The sequence below is a fragment of the Patagioenas fasciata genome, chromosome 12, assembly GCF_037038585.1.
Source record: "Patagioenas fasciata isolate bPatFas1 chromosome 12, bPatFas1.hap1, whole genome shotgun sequence".
Classification (NCBI taxonomy): Eukaryota; Metazoa; Chordata; class Aves; order Columbiformes; family Columbidae; genus Patagioenas; species Patagioenas fasciata.
The window spans coordinates 15517630-15538931 of NC_092531.1; the positions used below are offsets into that span (position 1 = coordinate 15517630).

The following is a 21302-nucleotide window of genomic DNA, read 5'->3' on the forward strand; positions in this document are numbered from 1 at the left end:
CAGTTGTAAGGCACCCGATGTGGTAATGTTGTTAGGAGGATTTTTAAGCCGGTCTGTGATTCATTTTTGCTGTATTTATCAGTATCTGCAGCGTGCTGCTGCTAACACTGCTCCCTGCAGCTGGCACTGCTTCATGTCTCTGTTAGTTCATGGTCCTGCAAAGCTTTTTCAATCTGAGGAGCCCTTGATCATGCAAATAGCTCTGCTAATTGCAGGTATTGGTACTGTCTTACCCTGTGATGTAAGTAGTGGTGTGCAGGATCAGATCCTTGGATTACATGCGTACACGACAAGTCATGGCACAAAGTTGTTTATAAAAGTCGCCGGTTAAAACACAAACAGTTGAAACAATGCCAGGAGCCTCACGTTAAGCTTTCTGACTGTCTGCTTCTTTCAGTGTTTCCAAGCTTGGCTTTTCATAACAATAAATATCAAACAACAACCCCAGGAATCACTGAGAGCTAGACTGGCAGGTCTCTATCGAATATGCAAACGGTGCTGGTGCTCACATATGGCCACTCACTCCATCAGAACTTGGTTCGTTAACGTGGAACTCAGAGCTCTAGGTGGGTGTGGGTTGTGCACAATAACTCAGAGCACTGTGTTTTAAGCCTGCTTTAATCTGAATTTACATATGTTCAAGAACCCAAACACTGGACAGGTTTTTGCAGAACCCTGATTTTGCTTTTTTTTGGTCCTCCAGTTAAGTAATCAGTCTTCAATCAACTGCGTATTTCCAGACCAGTTGTTTGAGATATTTTGTGACTTTAAAGCAATTCCTGACCTTCATCTCTCAGATGACATGCAGAGTTTCTTTAATGGTGCTAAGGACTGAGCAGGAGCCTACTAACACCTGCAGAAATCACCTGTTTGGCATTTTCTTAATTTTCACTTGTTAAGTAGATAAAAGGATAGCTCTTTTCCTTCTAGGCTCCCTTGTTTGCTCTGTGATGTACTGTGAGGTATCAGTCCAGCCAAGTGCTTCTTTGATCACTGAGCAGAGTGAGCTGTGTGATATCTGACGTGTCCCTCTCCATCCTCAGGCATCCACTGTGACAATACATGTACCCAGGGCCGTTGGGGACCAAACTGCTCCATCTCCTGCAACTGTGAGAATGGGGGATCCTGCTCCCCTGAGGATGGCACCTGTGACTGTGCACCAGGATACAGAGGACCCTTGTGCCAGAGAAGTAAGATTTTCCTCTTAAACTAGTAACACCCAATGGGGTATTAAAAGGAAAGCAGGTAGAAATGCTCATTTATAACACCAGACAGAGCCACAGGTTTCTGAGTTGTTTTAGGCTATAACCTCCAAAGGGCAAACGCTGGCCTGAAAGAATGCTTCTTGATCAAGAAGTTGAGACTCTACTGTCTTGAGTTGTGCCTTGTGTTTCTTCTTCTGGTCTTCCACAGCACCTGGGGGTCACAGGTGACCTGAAGGGAGCAATACCTTTACATACCAAACTTGAGAGGATCTGGGCAAAAACAGTTTTACAATTAAGTGGTGGTAAACTATAAGATATCTATTAAACACCCACCTATGACCCATCACTTAATGACGGGTGGATGAGCATTGGCTATCAAAATAACAAGACACTGTTTTCTTCTATACCAGAAAAAGAAACACAGCAGCCTGAAACAGCTCCTGTCAGATGCTCTGCTGCTACGTATTACAATGTGCCAAGGACATAAAAATCCCCTCATTTGCTTTATCTGGGAAGCTGCATTTGCCCCTTAGGGACCCTTATTCACTGATCCACTACATGTGGCCTTCTTCCTGTGTAAACAAGAAATGGATTTGTCTTCCTTTTCTGCAGCAGCTCTTCTTCCTGTAAGACATTATGCATGCCCAATTCATATATCCCCTTTGATTTCACCAGTTACACTTGACACTAGAACACACTCATCTCTAAAAATAATTTGTAGCTGACAGTTTTTATTTAAAGCCATTATAACGATGACCTCTAGCACTGCTGTAGTTAATGGCCTATAAGCATTTCCATTATAAACCCCAATTTCCAGGTGCTTCAGCATATCTAGGTAGCTGTAAAACCTCTCTCCAAGGCTAAAATGTGGTGCTCAGAGCTTCAGGGAATTGAGGAAGAAATTGTTTTACAAATTTGAAACCCTAAGAGTGAGAAACTTCCAGAAGTTAATAGTTTCTGACCTTTCTGAGATGACAGAAACCAGCTTCGTTTTATCAGCTGATGTCAAGTAGGCTACAAGGGGCAAACCATATCCCCAGCTTGCAACTCCAGTCAGCAGGATGCTCCCTGAGGATATTTGCTGAGGAACTAATGGGGAGAAATCTTCCTCCCGACTGGGGAAATGCCTCTTCTGAATATATGGCCATGGAATTCAGCTTGCTCCCACCTCTTCTGTGAGACTGGGGCTCAAGACACTTCTGCAGGTAAAGGTAGCTTTAGCCTGCTAAGTTTGCTCTCAGAATCATTCCCTTTTTTCTCTTGGAAATTCATTTAGAAACAGAATTTAGCCTATAAAGGGCAGTACTGAAGATAATACTCAGCCAGGTTGTTCTGTGTAATCAGGCTTCCGTGAGACACTGGGATAGTTTACTACTCTTAGGCCTGCCAAAGTGTCTCCAGGAATGATCCAGGTTGTTCTGTACCTAGTGCGTCATCGACAAACCTGTCGGCTGAGTTCCAGCTGGAAAGCTGCAGTAGTGTAAGAACTTGACACCCTCTGTGAACGTGGGGACCAAGGGAAGAATTGTCATTTGGTGAAAAAATACAACGGAATGATACAGTAACCACTGAGCCAGAACTATATAACAGAGAATGACAGGAGTAAAAATAAAAACATATAGAGTTATTTTTACAGTTACTGCAATTTAACATTTCTTTGTGCTTATCTATAGCAGTGAATGTTTAGATGGTAGGTGGTTTTTCATTCTACATGTGCTTAGAAGCAACAACACACGTTTATAAGAGATATTGAGGCATAATCTTGGCCCTATACTTTATGGACAAATTCTATAATAATTTCAATCCAGCTTCTAAGCAAATCAAGCACACAGTTCATGACCAATTTACTCAGCTATCTGGTGTGATTACTGATGCAAATTAGGTGATTTTGTATGCTGTTACTGTAATTACCATTTTTAGATTCTGTTCATCACTGATGGGTGCTGCTCCTGCACTGGCATGTATAAACTGTCCCAATTGCACACAGGTATTACCCCTAATATGTTTAGAAATCGGCTTTTGACATATTTGTTTAGACATAAAATTTTGAGCATTTCTTAATACACCTTCTCTGATTTCCTAGCTTAATTTCCTAAGAAAATGACATCTGAGTTTCTGTTGTCTGTGCACGTGTGTTTCTTTTCCTGCCTGTGGAACACATTATGAGGTATTAACCGTGTCTGCCAGTGGGCTGTGAGGTCTGAACCATCTTCAACTCTCATGTTTTGTAAAAGAGTTTAGCTGAAGCAGGCTAGAGAGACTCAAATTAGTGTCTTGAGAGAGAACGGCTGCTGAGAGAGCTCAGCTGTATTATTAAATGGCCAGGGACTTAAATGAGTTAGGATGGTGTGAATATTTGAACCACAGGAGCAGTTTTACTCAGGGCTTGCACTTTATTAGAAGTGGAATAATTCAACAGGCTTCATAATTTCAGCTGTTCAAAAAATTGTGTTTTTATAAATGAAGAAATATTGGTTTGGGGTTAAGACAGAGGGAGAATCAGAAAGCTCTCAGCAATGAGAAATCTTCTGAAAACCTGTGACAGCTTATTTTGGTTTGCCTTCAGTTTGTCCCCCCGGCTTTTACGGACACCACTGCAGCCAGCCGTGCCCTCAGTGTGTGCACAGCAGCGGCCCTTGCCACCACGTGTCGGGACACTGCGACTGCTTGCCTGGATTCTTCGGCGCTCTCTGCAACCAAGGTACTGAGCCCAAGACCCCCAAGTGCCCCCTCCTTTCCTAAGTTTCCATGTCTGTGACTTTGCAGCGAGATGGATCACAAGGTTCCTGCCTTTTTTTCCTTGTTGCAGCAGTCTAGATCACAAGAAATTCTTTACTTCAGAGGTAAAATGCAAATAGTTACTTAGTCAACCTTTTGTAAATATGATGTGCTCCTGCTTTCATAAATAAAACAAGTCTGCTGCTCTGTATTGAAATGAATATGGAATGAGACACCTGCTGTAAATAATCAGCCATGCAATGGTTTCATTTTCCTTTTTGCTAAGCCTGTCGTATCCTACATGTCGATGGTACCTTCGTGGCACTCTTTTTCAGTGGGAGATGTAGGTACTGGTTAAGGTAAAGGCCAGCTCAGATACACAAGCCCAAACACCCAGTAAATGCACAGAACCTTATTTAAACTGTCTGGGCCCTGACTTGGAATACCTAAAATCATGCACACCCAAACACACATGCAGGAGACAGAAAAATTTGCAATGAGATGGTGAGAGTGAATTCATTTTCACAGGTGAAGAGTAGCTTCAACTCCCCCTAATGTCCGTGCCCTTTCTGTACCTTTGAAAGTTGGTCCACTTTTAACCACAAGTTCCATTTTCAGTCTTAGCCTGAAACTGCCCACAAAATCATTAGAGTCTTCTGCAGGCTCTCATTTACTGTGTACTACCGGGGGTATTTTCTACATACAGATTTAAAAGAGCTTATTTGTAGTGGCTATTGCCCTTGTGAAGTCACCATCCCTGTGAAAATTGAAGTGACACTTTTTAATGACCTGCTTTTCAGTAAGTTAGAAATTGCAGACAGCACTTATGCAAAATCATTAAACATAGATTAAATATAAGCATGTTTTCTTTTTCCCGTGCCGTATAGTCAACTAAACATTATACCAATTAATTTATTAAAATGAACATATTTCAGTGAATTTGTCCATTTTATGTGAAAAGTTAGCCAAATTTCAAAGCATAAGCAGGGCTAATTATCCTCTAAAGAAAACTATTTTATTTTTGCTCAGATGTTCAGCACTTCTGGTTTTACTTTGAAATGTTGATCTATCCAGCAAATTAATTTTAAAATATTCATGTCCTAATTAAAATCAATTTGTGCTGCAGTTTGTCATAATGAGTTAGCATGTAACTTTATTTTGTAGAAAGAAAAATGCTAATTAATGTTTTCCATTAGAAAAACGTGAAACGAAGATTTCACTTTTGGATTTTCATCTCCTTGTGCTGTCTGTTTTCTGGCAGCAGGAATATTCTTCTATCAGCAGCACGTGAACACGAGGAGCTGTGCAACCCCCGAAATTGCAGAGGTTGACGTGGTTGTGCTAAGGATTCTGAGCATCAAACACCCAAGCAGCTGTTTTATTAATATCTTTCACAATCATGTAGCAAGATGGATTGATAATAAGTTGTTATTGCTGCTAGAGCACACCTGACATCCCACAGGGGCTTTCGGGGCCCCACTTCAGAGCTTTTATAGCTAATTAGCATCGCTATCTGCATTGTACAATGAGATTGCTCGCAGAGAATTAGCCGTGTTAGTCCTTACTTTACAGCTTTGTTTAAAAACGTTTGAGACATTTGAAAAAGTACTTGTATTTGGATCTCACATCTTTACAAGAGAGTCCCTGTGTCAATCCACAACAGGTGACTTCAACTAACAGAAACAACAATTTGGGCAGGACTGGCTTTGTAATCTCTCTGTGCTGCCATTCTGGAGGGCATGATGCTCTTATATTTCATGGAGACAGGAGGTGCTCACATGGTAGGAACCCCTCTGGTAGCTCACACTGTGCGGAACCAAAACATTTCTGTTATGAAATATGACCTGTTGCCTTTGTCAGCATTGGTGCTTGGATCACAAATCCTTTCCTGGTTCATTAGTATTCCATGTTGCGGTGCATATCAGCTCCTATTTTAAGTGAGTCTTTTGGGAACTACTTTTTTTGTACATATAAAAATCCTGCCTTCATTTAAGTGATGTTATTTATCTCCATCTTAAAGATGCAATAAAAATATTGCATTGAACTGCTCTGTATAGAGCATTGGAACTGACTAATGGCGTAGCGTGTATGAGAGGCTCGGCTGACAGATCATTTCAGTTTTTGCTCTTTCTGTGATATGAGGGCTTTTCTTTCCTTCTCATTCTTTCTCTTTGTGTCTGTGTATTGTTATTTTCATTGTGTCTGTGTATTGTGTTTAGTTTTATCTCATTTCAGTTAGAGAACTATTTTGTTTGGTACGTAATTTTTAGAGCCAAAACCAGCTTTACTTACTTCTACAGATAAGTCTGTAGTATATAGAAATTCATGCAGAAAACCGTAGTATGCACGTTCTTAGGTTTCTGCCATAGTTGGAGGATGGCATATTGTACAAAAGTAAATGAATCACAGCTCAGAATTTCAATCTGAGACTGATTCACAGTCAGGATAGATTGAGGTCACCTGTAGAGACTACAGATGAGGAAGTGAGAGTGGCTGAAGTGGTAAAATAGTTGCATAATTCAGGGAGGTGCCTTAATCACTTTTTTGACATCACCATTATTTAGCAGCACACAAGTCCGGTTCCATCTGTTACATTCTTTGCAAAGATGGACCGTATGTTTTATCTTGTTTTGAAAATACATCTGTTTTTGTCAGGGAACACAGCCAATAAGAGCACAGAAATTAAGCATTTCATTCATTACTGAGCAGAGCTTTCCATCAACTTTAACGTTAAAGATTTCCAATAATTTGGTGGGTGCCTGAAGATCTGCGTGTCTATTAGTTTTATGTCACTGTGCTTAGGCTGTTAGAAGATGACTCTGAAAAAGGTTTAGAGTTTCTTTTCTTCCAACTTCAGGAGAAAGTGAGGTGGACAAACAGGAATAGGCACTGATATTGTTAGGATGCAGCACATCTGTTTGACAGCTCTCTATCAAACATATATATAATCCTTGGAAACGACATTTGCAACCTTATTGAACACTTACTACAACAAGGGGTACTGGAGAGGAGTGGGTGGATGGGTGCCAAAAGACAAGCGTGACATTTCAGCAACTGGAGATGCACTTTGTCTGTGGGAGCACTCTTCTGCCAGGTTTATATGGTAAAAATACTTATGGAAGTGGCAGTCTTGCTCCTGCTTTACTCTCTACTTGCATGATTTGAATCTGGGAGACTGCTGAAAGCTGATCTCCAGCAAAGCCAAGTGTATTTAGTAGCAAAGGCCCCTGCCTCACTCACCACCCTTTGATGCAGAAGGAATCAGGACAGGGATGCAGCAGGAGCTCTGGTATAGCCAGTTCTGCAGTGTCACATGGTGTGTGTTGTGGTGCTCGTGGGACAGCAGGGTAAAGGACTACGGCTCCTTCAGCCTCTTCTTGTAAGCTTATCTGCCACCAGCCCTTCCATGGGCGCCGGCCTCCCCATACAAAACCCATGGCCGGTATGTCTGGCCAGCAAATGAGGCACTAAGGTTTGCAGCTTTTGGTCCGTTATTACTGTCATTATCAGTTGTACAATGCAAAGGAGTCAGGTTCTAGGGATCAGACCTGAAAGTAAGAGTCCCCATTGTTCTTCATCTGCTGGAGACTTCTTCACTAGGCTGATATTTAGGTTAAAATGTTCTTTCCTACTTTTGTTCTTGTTGTTGAGGTTGCAATCCTCTGAGCGGGCGCAGACCCGTATGTCAGGGTTTGCACCAAGGGATCCCCTTGGCCAAGTCCCCAGATCAATCCCCTCCCACCACTTACTTGTGTTTACTTCTACTCTTTGGATTCTCCTCAGCTTTACTGTTCTCTTCCTCTCCCAATAACCCCTTTTCTCTGTGTTTTCTGTCTTCCTTTCATCCTTCCATAATGCCCTTTAATAATTGTAATGTCCTAACCATAGTACATTCATTTCCCAGCAGAAAAATAGATTTTGAGGTGACATTTTCCTTTTGCTCTTCTACCTGGGATGTAAGCAAACAAAATGAACTTGAATTAGTTTCTGCCTTTTCCTTCTTTCTGGAAGAATTTTGCCCATTTGGCTTCAGCAAAGAAAAATGTCGTAATTATTTTTATCTGTAATTGCTAAATGTTAAGTCCGACAACTTCCTCATATTCATTATGAAGAGCCTTCAGTAAACAGCCTTGTGTTTTCCCAGTCTGCCCCAGTGGAAAATACGGGAAGGACTGTGCTGAGGTGTGCCAGTGCACCGAGAACGGGACGTGCAATCCGATGGATGGATCGTGTCAGTGCTTCCCAGGCTGGATAGGGACCGACTGCTCTCAGAGTAAGCAAAGTGCTAGTTTTTTTTTCCACCCTGTGCTTTAAAATAACATGTTTTTCTGTTCAGAGTTTTCTGAGAGTTAAAGACATTCTGGGGAAATCCCTGAAGTATTGCAGTAGCCAGTGCCTTACTCACTTTATAGCTTGTTTCTTTTAATTACTCTAAGTTAGCTCTGGCTTGAATTAGTTTCTGCATTTGGAATGTGCAGAAGCTGTTACTAGCTTCTATTACAGGAAAGGGAGGTCACAAGCTCTTATGAGAAAAGAAAACTCCATGCTCTCTTTTAATTTCTAGCTGGATTCTATTTTATTTATTTTTTGAAATAATTTTATTTCAGCTATTACATTAGAAATTATTAACCAGTAAACGTTTCCATGTACCGAGCCCCTAGAATTGAGAAATTAGGCAGCTGAAATATTTCTATTAAATGTAATTTAATTGTAAAAGTCAATGTGGGCTTGAAGGGATGGAGATTTCTTCTTGAAAATTGCCCAGGTAGAAGATTGGCATTTGCTGATCCCAAAGTGTCATTTCCTGAGAGCATCCCGTAATTGAAGATAGATCACAGAGGGAAGCAATATCCTATCATTCAGAAATGTTACTTCATATTCAGGATACAACTAGCATATTAGACAGCATTCCAGAGTAAAATATATTAAACTTCAAGTGATAAAGTAGGAATCGGATAAAAACAGACGGCTGTAATTTTGCTCTTATTGTGTGTCTTCCACAGGCAGAATATTGCTGTCGCTCAAAAATAGGAAAAAAATAAAAAATAAATAATAAATTTTAAAAATAACACAGAAAGCTCCACAGATTCCTCATTATATTTAGCTGTGTAATTGGGAAATGACTGTTGGTTTCTGTTAACCTTGAAAAAAGAGGTTTTTTTCTTACAGAGTGAGGCAGGCCAGTTCAGCAGCAGCAGTTTCCAGGTTAGCAGGCAGAAGGACCTGGCGATAGCTATTTTGTGTTTTGGAAGAATAAAGTGGGAACCTGACTGTTTCCTTCTTGTAAAGCGAGTGTAAATCTCCCAGCGCAAGCCTGGCCTCGCACCAGGCTCCTGCGGAACCGGCCTCGCTGTCCCAGTCCCATACTGGGCTTCTTCGCACCAGTTAACCTGGAACGACCCAGAGACGGAGCTGCAAAGGAGACATTAATAATTTTAGCTCCAGAGCCAGTCCTGGAGACGCTAACGGACCCTGCAGCTCTGGCTTACAAAGGGATTGTTAAAATATTTCAGATTGCTTATAGTGTGTATACTTTAGGTCAAATCCTGCTCGGCTTTACATTGTGTGAGTTCAGTGAGCTTTTGTTTGATTTACGTCATGGTGGGGGGGAAGGTTTCTTGCTTTTCATTCTGGCTTTAGAGATGTCTGTCACATGCCAGAAACTTGCGTTTATCATCAGAATTGGAGCCAATGGCATACGTGGAAATAGGCACGGTTTCTGTACTTTCAGGTTTCCTGGGAACCATGCCTTATTAATTCATGTCTTTAATAGGAAGCAATGGAAAGTGCTTTTTAAAGCAAAAATATAGTTGTTATATTGAAGGGTTATCATCATTTTGGGTCTTTTAGTCTGGCACTAATGACTGTAACTTACTGCATTCATTTTTGGAGGGAGGCTTAAAATAACTTCTGAAAATGTATTAATATTGTACTTGTTGAAATATATAATAGACCTGGAGATTTTAATTTAATATTAGCCCCATCAACAAAAGCAATCTGATTTTGTGGATGGGAATTCACACTGTAAGAAGTTTTCTTTACATTTTTATGTAATTTGAGTAGCACTCTATGCTTCAAATGGATGTGATAATTTTAGTAGTTGATTGCATAGCAAAGGTAAACCACGAATAGCTGTGCTTTATTATGCAAGAATTTCAGAATATCAAAAGGAAAATTATATTACCTCCATATCTTAAAACCCTGAGAAAATTATCTTCATAGGTAATGCCAGTGAGGCAGAGAGAGTGGTGTTTAGAGTAGCGTGGTGTCGAGTTGCTGTTGCAGAGGTTCTCAGTGCCCATATGCAGCAAAAACCCGATCCCGACACCCGATTTACATGGGGCAGAGCTCCCTTGTGCCAGGACTTGACAGCACGGGTGAGGCTGCAGGTTGGCACCCAGGTTTGCAGAGCGATCGCCACCTTGGCAGAACCTGTCGTTGCTTGGGAGTCGCTCTGCAATGCAAAGTTCTGCCTTTGCTGCTGTCTCCCAGGTTCTCCTGTTATTGTTGTTCCTCCACAGCACTAACACAGTATTATTGCTTTTTTTTTTGGTCAGCTGATGAACTTTTTTTATTTCCATAGCTTGTCCCACTGGGTTTTGGGGCCCTGATTGCTTTCATTCTTGCAACTGCCACAATGGAGCGATGTGCAGCCCTTACGATGGAGAATGTAGATGTACCCACGGTTGGACCGGGCTCTACTGCACTCAGCGTAAGCTTTTGAGACACTGCTGTGCCAGGGCATCTGTCCAAGGATGTGCTGCTACCTCGTGTCTCTTCCCAGTATTGCAATCTTCTCTCTTAAACCACCCGCTTCTTGTGATAACTTCACATCACCCCAAAGAAAATAGTCCTGAAGCTTTTCAAGGGTTTTTTAATGCCTTTGGCACTCGATAAAGGAGGAACGGATCGTTTAGATTATTGATTCATTGTCAGAATTTACACAGTCTATGTCCCTGCTTGTTAAAGCCCCAGTATATGTGGTCTGATTTAGGAAAATGTTGGAGATTTCTCAACCTACTAGTGCCAAATTATCAGCGCTGTATGAAAGAGGAGATCAAATTCTGGTGAGCCTTTTAAGAAGGCTCTTTCACTCACAAGTAGTTTATTAATCTCTGGCCTTGTAGAGACTTTCTGTTTAGCCAGCTTCTTTGACTTCTTGAAAATGTACTTTGTATAGATGGGTCAAATTTTTGTTCTTCTGAAGCACGTAAGAGGCAATTCTGTAAGATATGAGAAACACTACTTCAAGAAAATTGGCTGTCATAGTATCTCTGCATTTAGATGATCAAATAAATGTTATTAAATATACAGAGGCTGAAAATCCATAGATTTATAGGCCTACAGATTGTGTGCTGATAACGCAACTGAGTTTGTGTTTCAGCTGATTTCTTCGCCTTTCCTTATTCTGATTCCTGAAAGGTTGCCCAGCTGCATTTTATGGAAAAAACTGTGCCAATGTTTGTCAGTGTCAGAATGGAGCGGACTGTGACCACATCACTGGCCAGTGCACCTGCAGAACGGGATTTACAGGCAAACAGTGTGAGCAAAGTAAGTAGCAGCATGACATCATTTTTCTCTTTCTCTACGGTGAGGGTATATTTGAGAATTCTTTGCAGAAATAGGCTCTTAAATGAGCTGTCAGCAAGACAGTAACCCCAGGCACCTTGTATAATCCATAGGGAGAAGAAGGCATCTTTGGGAAGCTGGCTGGGCTGCTTAAGTGTAAAGAAATACAGTGAATCCTCTGCAAATTAGACCTTTTCATTCCTAGCCTAAAGTTAGGTGAGATAAAAACAAGTCAGAGCACTCACTCCTGACTGTTTGTAGCCTTCCTGAACAACTTGTACCTAATTAATAGAAAAATACAAGCTGCATCATGGCTTGCTAACACTGTTAAGAGCAACAGCATCAGGTTCTCCTAGGTATGAAGGAAGACAAAAGAGTTAGAAGCAAAAAGTCCTTTCTGCTCTCTACTTTCCTAGGAATATAGGGGTTTTCTTGCATAAGTTGTTATGCTATAGGTGTGGACCAAATAAAGATTCGTCTTTACAATGAAAGCAGATCAAGGAAAACCACTTGCTTGCCATTTTTGGAAGGATCTGTGTTTAACTTGAGCAGTGAACAAGTGTTTAACAATGAACTTCAATTACCTTGCAAGGGTACTGGCATATCTTACTGTAATTGGTGTCAATGTCTTGCTGGCGTATTTAGCACGCTGTGCCAAACGCATTTTTTTTTTAAGAACAAAGAACTAGGATAGTGGAAACTGTATGTGCTGTAGTTGAATAATTACTTGTTTGTCTAGTATAGTAAATCAAAAGAGAATTCTCACACACTTACTTGGGTTCTAAATGCAGGGTGAAATCCATCTCATCTTACCAAAGCATTAATTCCACAGGGTTCTGTTCCTTTATTTGGCAGGAAGGTAATACAGTAACATTCCTGCTAGATTTGCAAGTGAAAGCTTCTTAACTGTAGCTTACTACATGGATCTTTAGGAGAGTATTTGTACATGTACCTAAATTCAGGAAAATCTTTTCTTTTTGCGCACACTTGCATTCAGCAAGGCTTGTATCTCAGGACCAGATTTGCACGCTCATGTTCATGTGGGGATTACATATGGCACCACTAACTCTGTAAGTGGCCAGTGTACTGTGAATTTGTGTACACCCTTTCTGCAACCATAAATAAAATAGGAAACTAAGAAGTTCCACACCAGAATTGCATCATAGCAGATTTATACAACAAGCTACATTTGTAATTTGACCTCTGTACAAAGCCTGAGGCTTTCTTCTCCATCCAGACTATAAATGTATTTATTTGTTTGTTTTTTTCCAATTTAGTCTGAAAGTATCTCTTCATTCAGACTTCTTCCTTCTCAGAATACTGTTGGATGGGCACTCACTGCACTGTAGATGAAATGCCTACATGCAGACATCATTTCTGCAGTGCAGTCCCAACATTTAGGCCTGATTCATTTTAAATAGGCTACAGGTTAATATCAGAATGAGCATTAATTGTAATAATTTTATTTTTCCTTGTTTGGGGACCTGCAGATGAAAGAAAGAGGCACAACTTTAATACACACTGCAAATCTTTATGCAGATGCTGGCTGCTGTTCATTACTTAATATTAAAATTTGGCTACTTGAAGTTACTTAGAGACTGAAATTGGGAAGACATTGCCATGCTATGCCAAACGTTTGCGGTGACACACAAGAAGTCATATCTTAAAACAAGCAATATATATTCTAAGGAATCATAGCAAGTGTGTGTGCGTTCAATAACGCACCTTCTCCATAGAAATAAGTAGGATTTGACAGAAGTTGTTTCTTTCAATTTATTATTCAATAGTGCCTCAAGACATATAGTAAGCTGCCTACAGATTTATTGTAATAGCCCATCATGGTAATTGTATGAATAAATTTCTCAGCTGGACATTCAATCATTTTGTCTTTGATAGAAGTGCAAAGACAGGATAGAAATTCCTCCTATATCAGGAATCCTAGTACAGAAGCAGAGCAAATCAGACCATTCAGATGCTCAGTTCTGTAGTTCTTCCTACAATGTTATATTCACCTTCTAGCACTAGTAGGGATAAGTATAAAAGCACACAGAATTTGTCTGGTAAAAGTCTATTGTTTTCATATAAAGGTACATTAAAACTTTTATTTGCAACTACCCCCATGAAAAAAGATACGCAGAGCTGGTGGAGAACACTGGGGTCTTTCAAGATGTTGTCTGCAGCTTCTGAACTCATGCTCTGTTAAATTCTGAACACTTGTAATATGTATCAAGCCTTTTAAAGTCTCTGTACATATTATTGGTTTCACCCTTGTGAAGTCTCATATAACTTTTCCAGAAAGTTACAGCTTAATAAGTAATAACCCAAGTTGTACATGAAATACATTTATCTCCTGCTTTAAAATAATAATCTAACACTATGGTGTCATCCTAGAGACACTGAAACCAGGGAGGCTTTTCTACTGATTTTCCATGGCAAGGATTTCAGCCATTAAAAGAAAAAAACAAGTAGAATTCTTTACATTCTTTTTCTTTGGCTTCCCAGAGTGCTCACCAGGAACATTTGGCTATGGTTGCAAACAACTGTGTGAATGCATGAATAATGCCACGTGTGACCATGTCACAGGTACTTGCTACTGCAGTCCGGGCTTCAAAGGAATCCGGTGTGATCAAGGTACAGTGAAACTCTATCTGTAAAAACTCTCTCTCTTTTTCTCTCTCTTACCCTCCAATGATGTACTTGCTTTGAAAATATAGTAATTCAGAAATGAAATGCATGATTCAATTTACAGTGTGTTATGAATTACTTTTAACAGCGGCTCTTATGATGGAAGAATTAAACCCCTATACTAAAATTAGCCCTGCTCTTGGATCAGAGAGGCACTCAGTGGGAGCAATCATTGGAATTATTATTCTTCTTCTAATTATTATGGTCTTGCTGGCACTGTTTGTGTGGTATCGACGGAAACAGAAGGAGAAGGGCCATGACATGCCAAGTGTATCTTATACTCCAGCCATGAGGATGACTAATACAGATTACTCACTTTCTGGTAAGGGTCTTTTTATGTTAATCAAATATAGACTCATATGTTGGGGAAATATAAGCTTGTGTGATGTATAACATGTGGTACTGAGCCTCAAAAATGATGACAATTCTTCCCCTGAATACCATGGTCTTTTAACACTTAACAGGGACAGGAAAGCATATGTAACTTAAAACTGGTTTAAGCTGCTTTATATATGAAAGTTAACAAGATATGGGATATACCTAGGCAAGAATATGCTGCATGGAATACATCAACTCTATTTTTAAAACCGGCTGCCTTCCTACTGCAGTGCAGACAAGTTTTCTGTTAGTGAAGCCTTCAGAAGATGACTTTTTTTGCTTGAGGAATGGGGCCGACTGGGTCAATCATAAGGTTTTATTTCTGCCTATGTTGCAGTTTGTGATTCGAGGCCTCCTATTCATTCTCACTTCTGTGTGCAGACCAGTCCCCATCGTCTAGACAGCTGGTGTGAATTTTCTTCACAGGAGCTGGTGAAAGCAGGAGAGAGGAAGAGGAAAGCTCTTAAAGATTTAAAAAAAAGTAATACTGAGATCACATTTCTTGCTTCTTTCTGTCTTCTGCTACTGTTATGGAGGACAGATTTTCTTGACAGATTGGCTTAACTTTGGAGGACATGGTGTCCTTTTTAATGATGCCATTCCTCTTCATTCCTCTATGGCCAATATCAGATAGGATGCCAGATAGGAGATGGCTTTACTTCCTTCTTGTTTCCTCCGACCTGTCTCTTGTGGGAATCTCCTCAGGGCTGCTGCCCTCTGACTACACTTCTCTTCTTCACTCCCTTTAAATGGCTGAAACTGTAAGTCTGAGTAAATAGAATCATAGAGTCATTTTGGTTGGAAAACATCCTCAAGATCGAGTCCAACCATAACCCACCCCTGGCACTACCCCATGTCCCTGAGAACCTCATCTCCACATCTGTTCAACCCCTCCAGGGATGGTGACTCCACCACTGCCCTGGGCAGCCTGTTCCAATGCCCGACAGCCCTTTGGGGAAGAAATTGTTCCTAATATCCAATCTAAACCTCCCCTGGGGCAACTTGAGGCCATTTTCTCTCATCCTATCACTTGTTATTTGGGAAAAGAGACCAAACCCACCTTGTTACAACCTCCTGAATACAAAATACAAGCTCGCAAAACAGGCTGAGGCTGGCTCTGCAGCTCTGCTGTCCCAGTCCCACATCTCCTTTTTCTTTCTCCTTTCTCATCTGAATGCCCCAGGCCCACGCAGTTGTTGTTGCCTCTGACTCGGCTTCTGTGCCAGCTCAGGGTCAGGAGCTGGAAGCTTCGTCCTGGACGGACTTCCCTGCCCAGGACACACCATTGCCTGAAGTCATATTTCGACCTCTCAGGCCTGTACTAGAGCATTCTTTCTTCTGATAGCTACAAGATGGGGAAGAAAAATTACCCTTGGACCTCCTCCCGTTGCCTCTTATTTGTAAATTTTAGCTTTGCAGGCTTGTGCTTAAGCTGTCCCATTTATGTAAGAAACTTATGAAAGTGTTGCCAGAGAGGGCGTGTCTGTTCCTTGGCTCATTGCCAGGACTATTTGGCCTGAAATTTGTCATTTCAACATCATTTGAAGAGCCAGACCGTGAACGTGCAAAAGCACCGTGGCACATCTCAGCGGCTGCGGGGCTTCGAGTTCCAAGGGAGCAGACCGCAGCCGCTGGCATGGAAAGATGCTCGGAACTTTTCAGCAATCCATTTCTTTCATATTGGGCCTTACCGAAGCTGGTTTGAGCCCTTCACTTCCACAGAGCAGGAAAAAAGCAAAAGATGCTGATGTGCATCTTCCCCAGCAGAAAATGGGGAGATGGAAACGGGGACAAGATCCTGAATAAGAAATAGAGACTTGTAGCATGGCTGGATGGCAAGAACCACACATGGGGGTGTGAGTGCACGTGTGCAATTGGACGTTGCAGAGGATGCTGAAGGACAGTAGTGGTATTACACAGAGGTAACAGGGACTTCAACCTTCACCTGGAGTTCTGTATGTGGATTAAGGGCAGACTACTATGCGGGTGTACTTACCCAATTACTATAATGCCATGTAAACCCATGGACTTTGGCAGGAATTCCACCTGAACAATGACTGCAGGATCCAGCCCTATATGAGGTGTAAAATTGTGATTAACCTGAATCACCCCTGTTGCTGTTTTTCTTGTTTACTCCTGTTGTTGTTTCTGAATAGAGTCACATACACGGATCCCTAGCTCCTGGCAGCAGTAATTTCTTCCAGCACATTAATTTATTTCTGGAGGCTGTTTTTGCTCTTTATGTCTTTGGCTCTTCTGATGCTGCTAATCCATTCATATGTGGGAGAGAGATTATAAGAAAGGGGAACCCCCTGGGCAGCCCTTGGACTCTTTCGCATTTGTGGATGAAGGATGTGGCAGCAAAACACACATTCTGCCCAGCAGACAGTGGGCAAGAAACCCACCCATGCTGGGAGAGCTTAACCACAGCAAATGGATCTGAGAGCAGACTTTCCCAAATAAGCCTGGAATCAAAATGCTGCTCCTCACCATGAGAACAGTACATTGCATCCAACAAAAGATTTTAAAGTGCAGACTGTTTAATTCAAGGAGGTGAGGACAGAAGGGCAAACTATCCCATAGTGTTAGAGAGCAGCAGAGATTTCCTTTCAGGACTTTCACACAGGGTTGGTTGTGGGCTGAAGTGATGCTTGAGGTCTCCTCGAAGCCTTCATGAACTTTCTGGTATGAGTGAATCCTATGCTGAGAGCGAAAACCTAAGCAAAGCTTGGTACAAATAAAGTGTTGTGGATCCTGCAGCCTGGATAAGACATTTACAGCAATGATCTGCAGATGAGGTGTAGTAGGAGGTGTCAGAGTGCACCCTCCTGCTTGGAGTCTTCAGCCACCCCACCAACACTCCGTGTGGGTGGAGAAGATGCACAGAAAAAGAAGAAAACCATTCCATTTTGTAGCTTGAGATTCCTGGGTTTGTATTTACTGCAGAGTGCTTACTTATTCCCTTTCTTCCTGGTTTGCCTTGTGCCTAGTTTCCACACCACGCTGTCCTGTGCAGGATAGGGACCAGGGCTCTTGGTGTCACCTCACGGCCCTGGCTCAGGGCAGAAGCTCGAGCTTAACCTTAACATAACCTTTGGGGTTTGTTTTAATTTAAATAATTCCCTTTCTTTTAGGCATTGAAGGCTTTGCTTACTGTTCAGAGCAGAACAAAATTCCCATATTTGGGAAGAGAGGGGGTTTTGTAGGTTGTGGTTTCATTTTTGTTTGATTATTTTTTTTTAACTGAGATAGCATTAGATTTGAATTTGATGTATTTACAGCCAACAGTTATAAGAGCTTCGTGAGTAGATGTGTAGAAAACAAACTGTGCTATCAAGGTGAGTGAGCCTCAGCGGGTACTTACGTATCGACCAAATGGAACTCTGTAGAAGGAGTAATTCTGAGTATATGGTGCTGCATGCAGTGAAGGAAGAAAAGATTTTTGGTGATGCAGACTTGTGTCCGAGCTCAGATTCATTAATTCAGCACCATGTTAAGTAGCGGGGCAGTCTGGCAGACTTTTCCTTTGGCTCATTTTGGGTGCAAGAAACAAGCCATGGCCAGATAAGCTGGGTGTGAACTCGTAATATGTCAGCTGGCTCTCGGTAACCATCAGTTTGTGCCCTCTTATCTCACAGCCAAGGCAGTGAAATGTCCCTCTGCTTCTTTGCTGAAGGAGAAGGCAGAGCTGAGAAATGGTGTGACTCAGCCGTCAACACTCACCCCCAGAGCAGAAAGACGTGGATTCAACTGTCTGTAGTTAATTTTGTAAGAAGGGTAGATGAGTTCTGCTCCCCTGGCTCTGTGTGAGCAGCTGTGTTTGTGATAGGCAGACACTGATCACTGTGCTCAGGTTCCAGCCCCAGTTCTCATTTGCAGACCCCAGAGTTATCTGTTGCTTGTTAATTCTATTGCAAATATCACAAGAGTTAGAGGAGATGGCAAAGTCCTGGCAGCCTGGCTGCTGTGCTGGAAGAAGTTAAATGCAAAGATTTTAGCTGAGGGATCGCACCCTGATCTGAGGTACTTTGTTGGCAATAACCTCAGAAAATAAGTAGAACTAAAAACCTCTACACTTACTACAAAATAGAGCTGACCTCAAAAATTGCTTTGTGTGTTTCAGCAAAAAATAAATAGTGGGTCAGACATGCACGTGTGTGCCGTTCCCTCTGCTGTGGCACTTGTGTAACAGACACCCTGCAGATAAACCCACTCACTCAAAACAGGATATTTTGCAGTAAATTAAGCTCAATCTGGATCTCCACAAGATGTCAGCAAAGCAAAGTGCATGTTCACAGGGATGGAAGCTCAGAGGGCACTGCAAGAAGCAGGAATGGTGAGTGGGTAGGAGTGCCAGCAGGTCCTGTCCTTCTCTCCCATCTCCTGCCCGCCTTCGTTAACCATCTCTGTTAACGCCACCCCAGCACTTCGTTACCCTAGCCATGTGAAGGTGTTTCCTATAACTAACCTTTCTGCCTACAATTTAAGCCCATGGTTTAATAAAACTAACCCACTTATTTACTTCTTACAGGACTCGGCTGTTTAAATGATGCGGTTTCGGTTTAAATTTTTCATCCCTTCTTGTGATGCTACTTTGAAATATTTGTCAATTTGTTATTAAGCTGGAACCAGCTTGGGATTGATGTTTTCATTAGAACTTCCAGTATAAATATGATGCATTTCTTGGTAAATTATTTTGTTTGGTAAATGTGTTCATAAGTAAAAGTAAGGAAATAGATGAAATGCCTCTAAACTTAACAATGTGACCACCCGAGTTTGCCTTTCAGTGCTACAGCTTTCTGTTTTGCTAAGCCTTTGCACAAAAAAAAAGTTGTGTAAAATGTTTTGGACTCCTCAGTATGGTTATAGCACCTTGATTTCTAATATTAACTACCTTTTTATAACAAAGTTTTAATTAAATGTTTCATAACTACAGGGGTTATTCTCATCAGTAGCTCTTATGTGTGTTTAAGGAAGAAACCGGGTTACAGACAGTGCATTTCTTGTGTTTTGCGTTTCTTTCCTCATCTGCAAAGCAGCTGGACTGCTAGGAATTACTTTTCTAAGATCTTCAAAAAGATAACACTGTATTAATTAAATACTTTGCTTTTTTATCTCATATTTAATGCTAATAGTCAAGAGCTTCACACCATGATAATGTAGGACAGATTTCGTCTGGAGATGCTCTATAACACCCATTACTCGGTTTTCTAACCTTGATCATCTCTAGCATGTTTTCAGTTTCTTAAGAATCATTATGGCTGCCAAAGTATTTTGTGATGACTTGTTTTCTTCCCAGATATATCTCAAGGTAGCGGCAGTGTACATTGTTTTTCCAATCCAAGCTACCACACTCTCTCATGTGGTGTGACTTCACGCTTCTTTACCAGTAATCTGGATGGAAACAGCTCCAGTAAGGTAGATATTATCCCACCTCGCTGTCGCAATGTTCTTATCAGTTCAAGGAAATCAGCCAAAGCGATGCCTGTTGGATCCTGTTATCTGCCAGCATTATTTAAAACTCCAGCATAGCAGTTCCTGACATGGCAGCTCTAACAGACACAAAAAGTCTCTTTTCCCCTGTGTGTGTGTCTTCGTAATCTGTGCGTGGTCACTGGAGTTGCAGCACATGCCTGTCTGGGTCAATAAGCCTCGGTGTCTTAGCAACTATGAAGTATGTTTGCTTCTCAGAAAAGATAAATAACTAAATAATTGTCATTATGCATGAATACAACAAAAGTAAATCGATGAAGCATTAAGTCAGTAATCTAACTTCGCTACATCTTTATTTCCCAGATCAGCAGCCACACAAATTTCCTACTTTTAGACAAGCAAATAGATGCAAGAAGGGATCCAAGGTGCTTCTGAGCACTGTTCTGGTCCAAAAGCTTTCTGAGAGCTCTGCTGTTATTTATGGTTCTCCAGCAGAGTTCTTCAGACCATCTTGCTCGAACATCCAGGAGTACCTCATTTATCACATGTTGCTCTTGATTCCCCAGGACCACTCATGGACTACACTGTGACTCAGTTCACCACTTTAGCAATAGATCTAGATACGGTAAATGGTAAGACCGCTCTTCCTTTAGAGCCTTAACAAGCTGAGGTGGGGCAAAGGATAAGGAGCAGAGGAAAAAGGAAATAAAATTGATTTCATCGAGGCTGTCAGCTTTAAAAATTATGGGGCTTGCAGAGTGTGTCACCCTAATCCAAATGTAGCTCTGCTAACGGGAAAGCCATGAGAACAAAAGACAAAAAAGACACTATTCTACGAGATGGGGTATGCAAAAATATGTCTTCATGTGCTCTTGTAAGTAATTTCTCGGTTATTTAAAGAAAATCTCATTAAAATGTAATAAAAAGGCTGGCTCCAGAGATTTCTCAGAAGTTTAGACAGATGTGTAAATATGCTTTCTGATGTAGATGGTCCCTTTGCATCGTGCATTTTTGGTCCCCAAATTGAAAGTGCAAACGTTCATAATGTCAAATGTAGGATGAACACCGTGAGTGTGGGTCTGGACCACTAATCCTGTTGCAGTAATTTAAATGAATTCAGAAAAGGTCAAAGCAAGCACCTCTCCTGGTTTCCCAGCCTGCAGTGCCATCTTGTCATGGTGCTACTTCAAATATTAAGCCGGTGAAAAGGTTTAAAACCCAAGTGATGCATTTGGACTCACCTGGAAGCTGCTCACCCTGATGTAGGTCTGTCTGTCAGTGGTCGGCCAGCAGTCTGTCCTGACATATAAACAA

The 21302-nt window shown here is 41.4% G+C and overlaps 1 protein-coding gene across 11 annotated transcripts in view; it reads left to right on the forward strand.

Annotated features, from left to right (window-relative positions):
* MEGF11 (multiple EGF like domains 11) overlaps nucleotides 1-21302 on the forward strand; it is a 278484-nt gene that overhangs the window by 236345 nt on the left and 20837 nt on the right. For 6 of the 11 annotated variants that reach the window (XM_071813949.1, XM_065847722.2, XM_071813954.1 and 3 more), the window contains 8 exons: nucleotides 1044-1190; nucleotides 3772-3906; nucleotides 8068-8196; nucleotides 10507-10635; nucleotides 11346-11474; nucleotides 13995-14123; nucleotides 14266-14499; nucleotides 19855-19973. In XM_071813949.1, the coding sequence (XP_071670050.1) occupies nucleotides 1044-1190; nucleotides 3772-3906; nucleotides 8068-8196; nucleotides 10507-10635; nucleotides 11346-11474; nucleotides 13995-14123; nucleotides 14266-14499; nucleotides 19855-19973 (1151 nt within the window). The remainder of the gene's footprint in view (nucleotides 1-1043; nucleotides 1191-3771; nucleotides 3907-8067; nucleotides 8197-10506; nucleotides 10636-11345; nucleotides 11475-13994; nucleotides 14124-14265; nucleotides 14500-19854; nucleotides 19974-21302) is intronic. The other 5 variants (XR_011741045.1, XM_071813953.1, XM_071813955.1 and 2 more) reach the window with 1 other exon arrangement.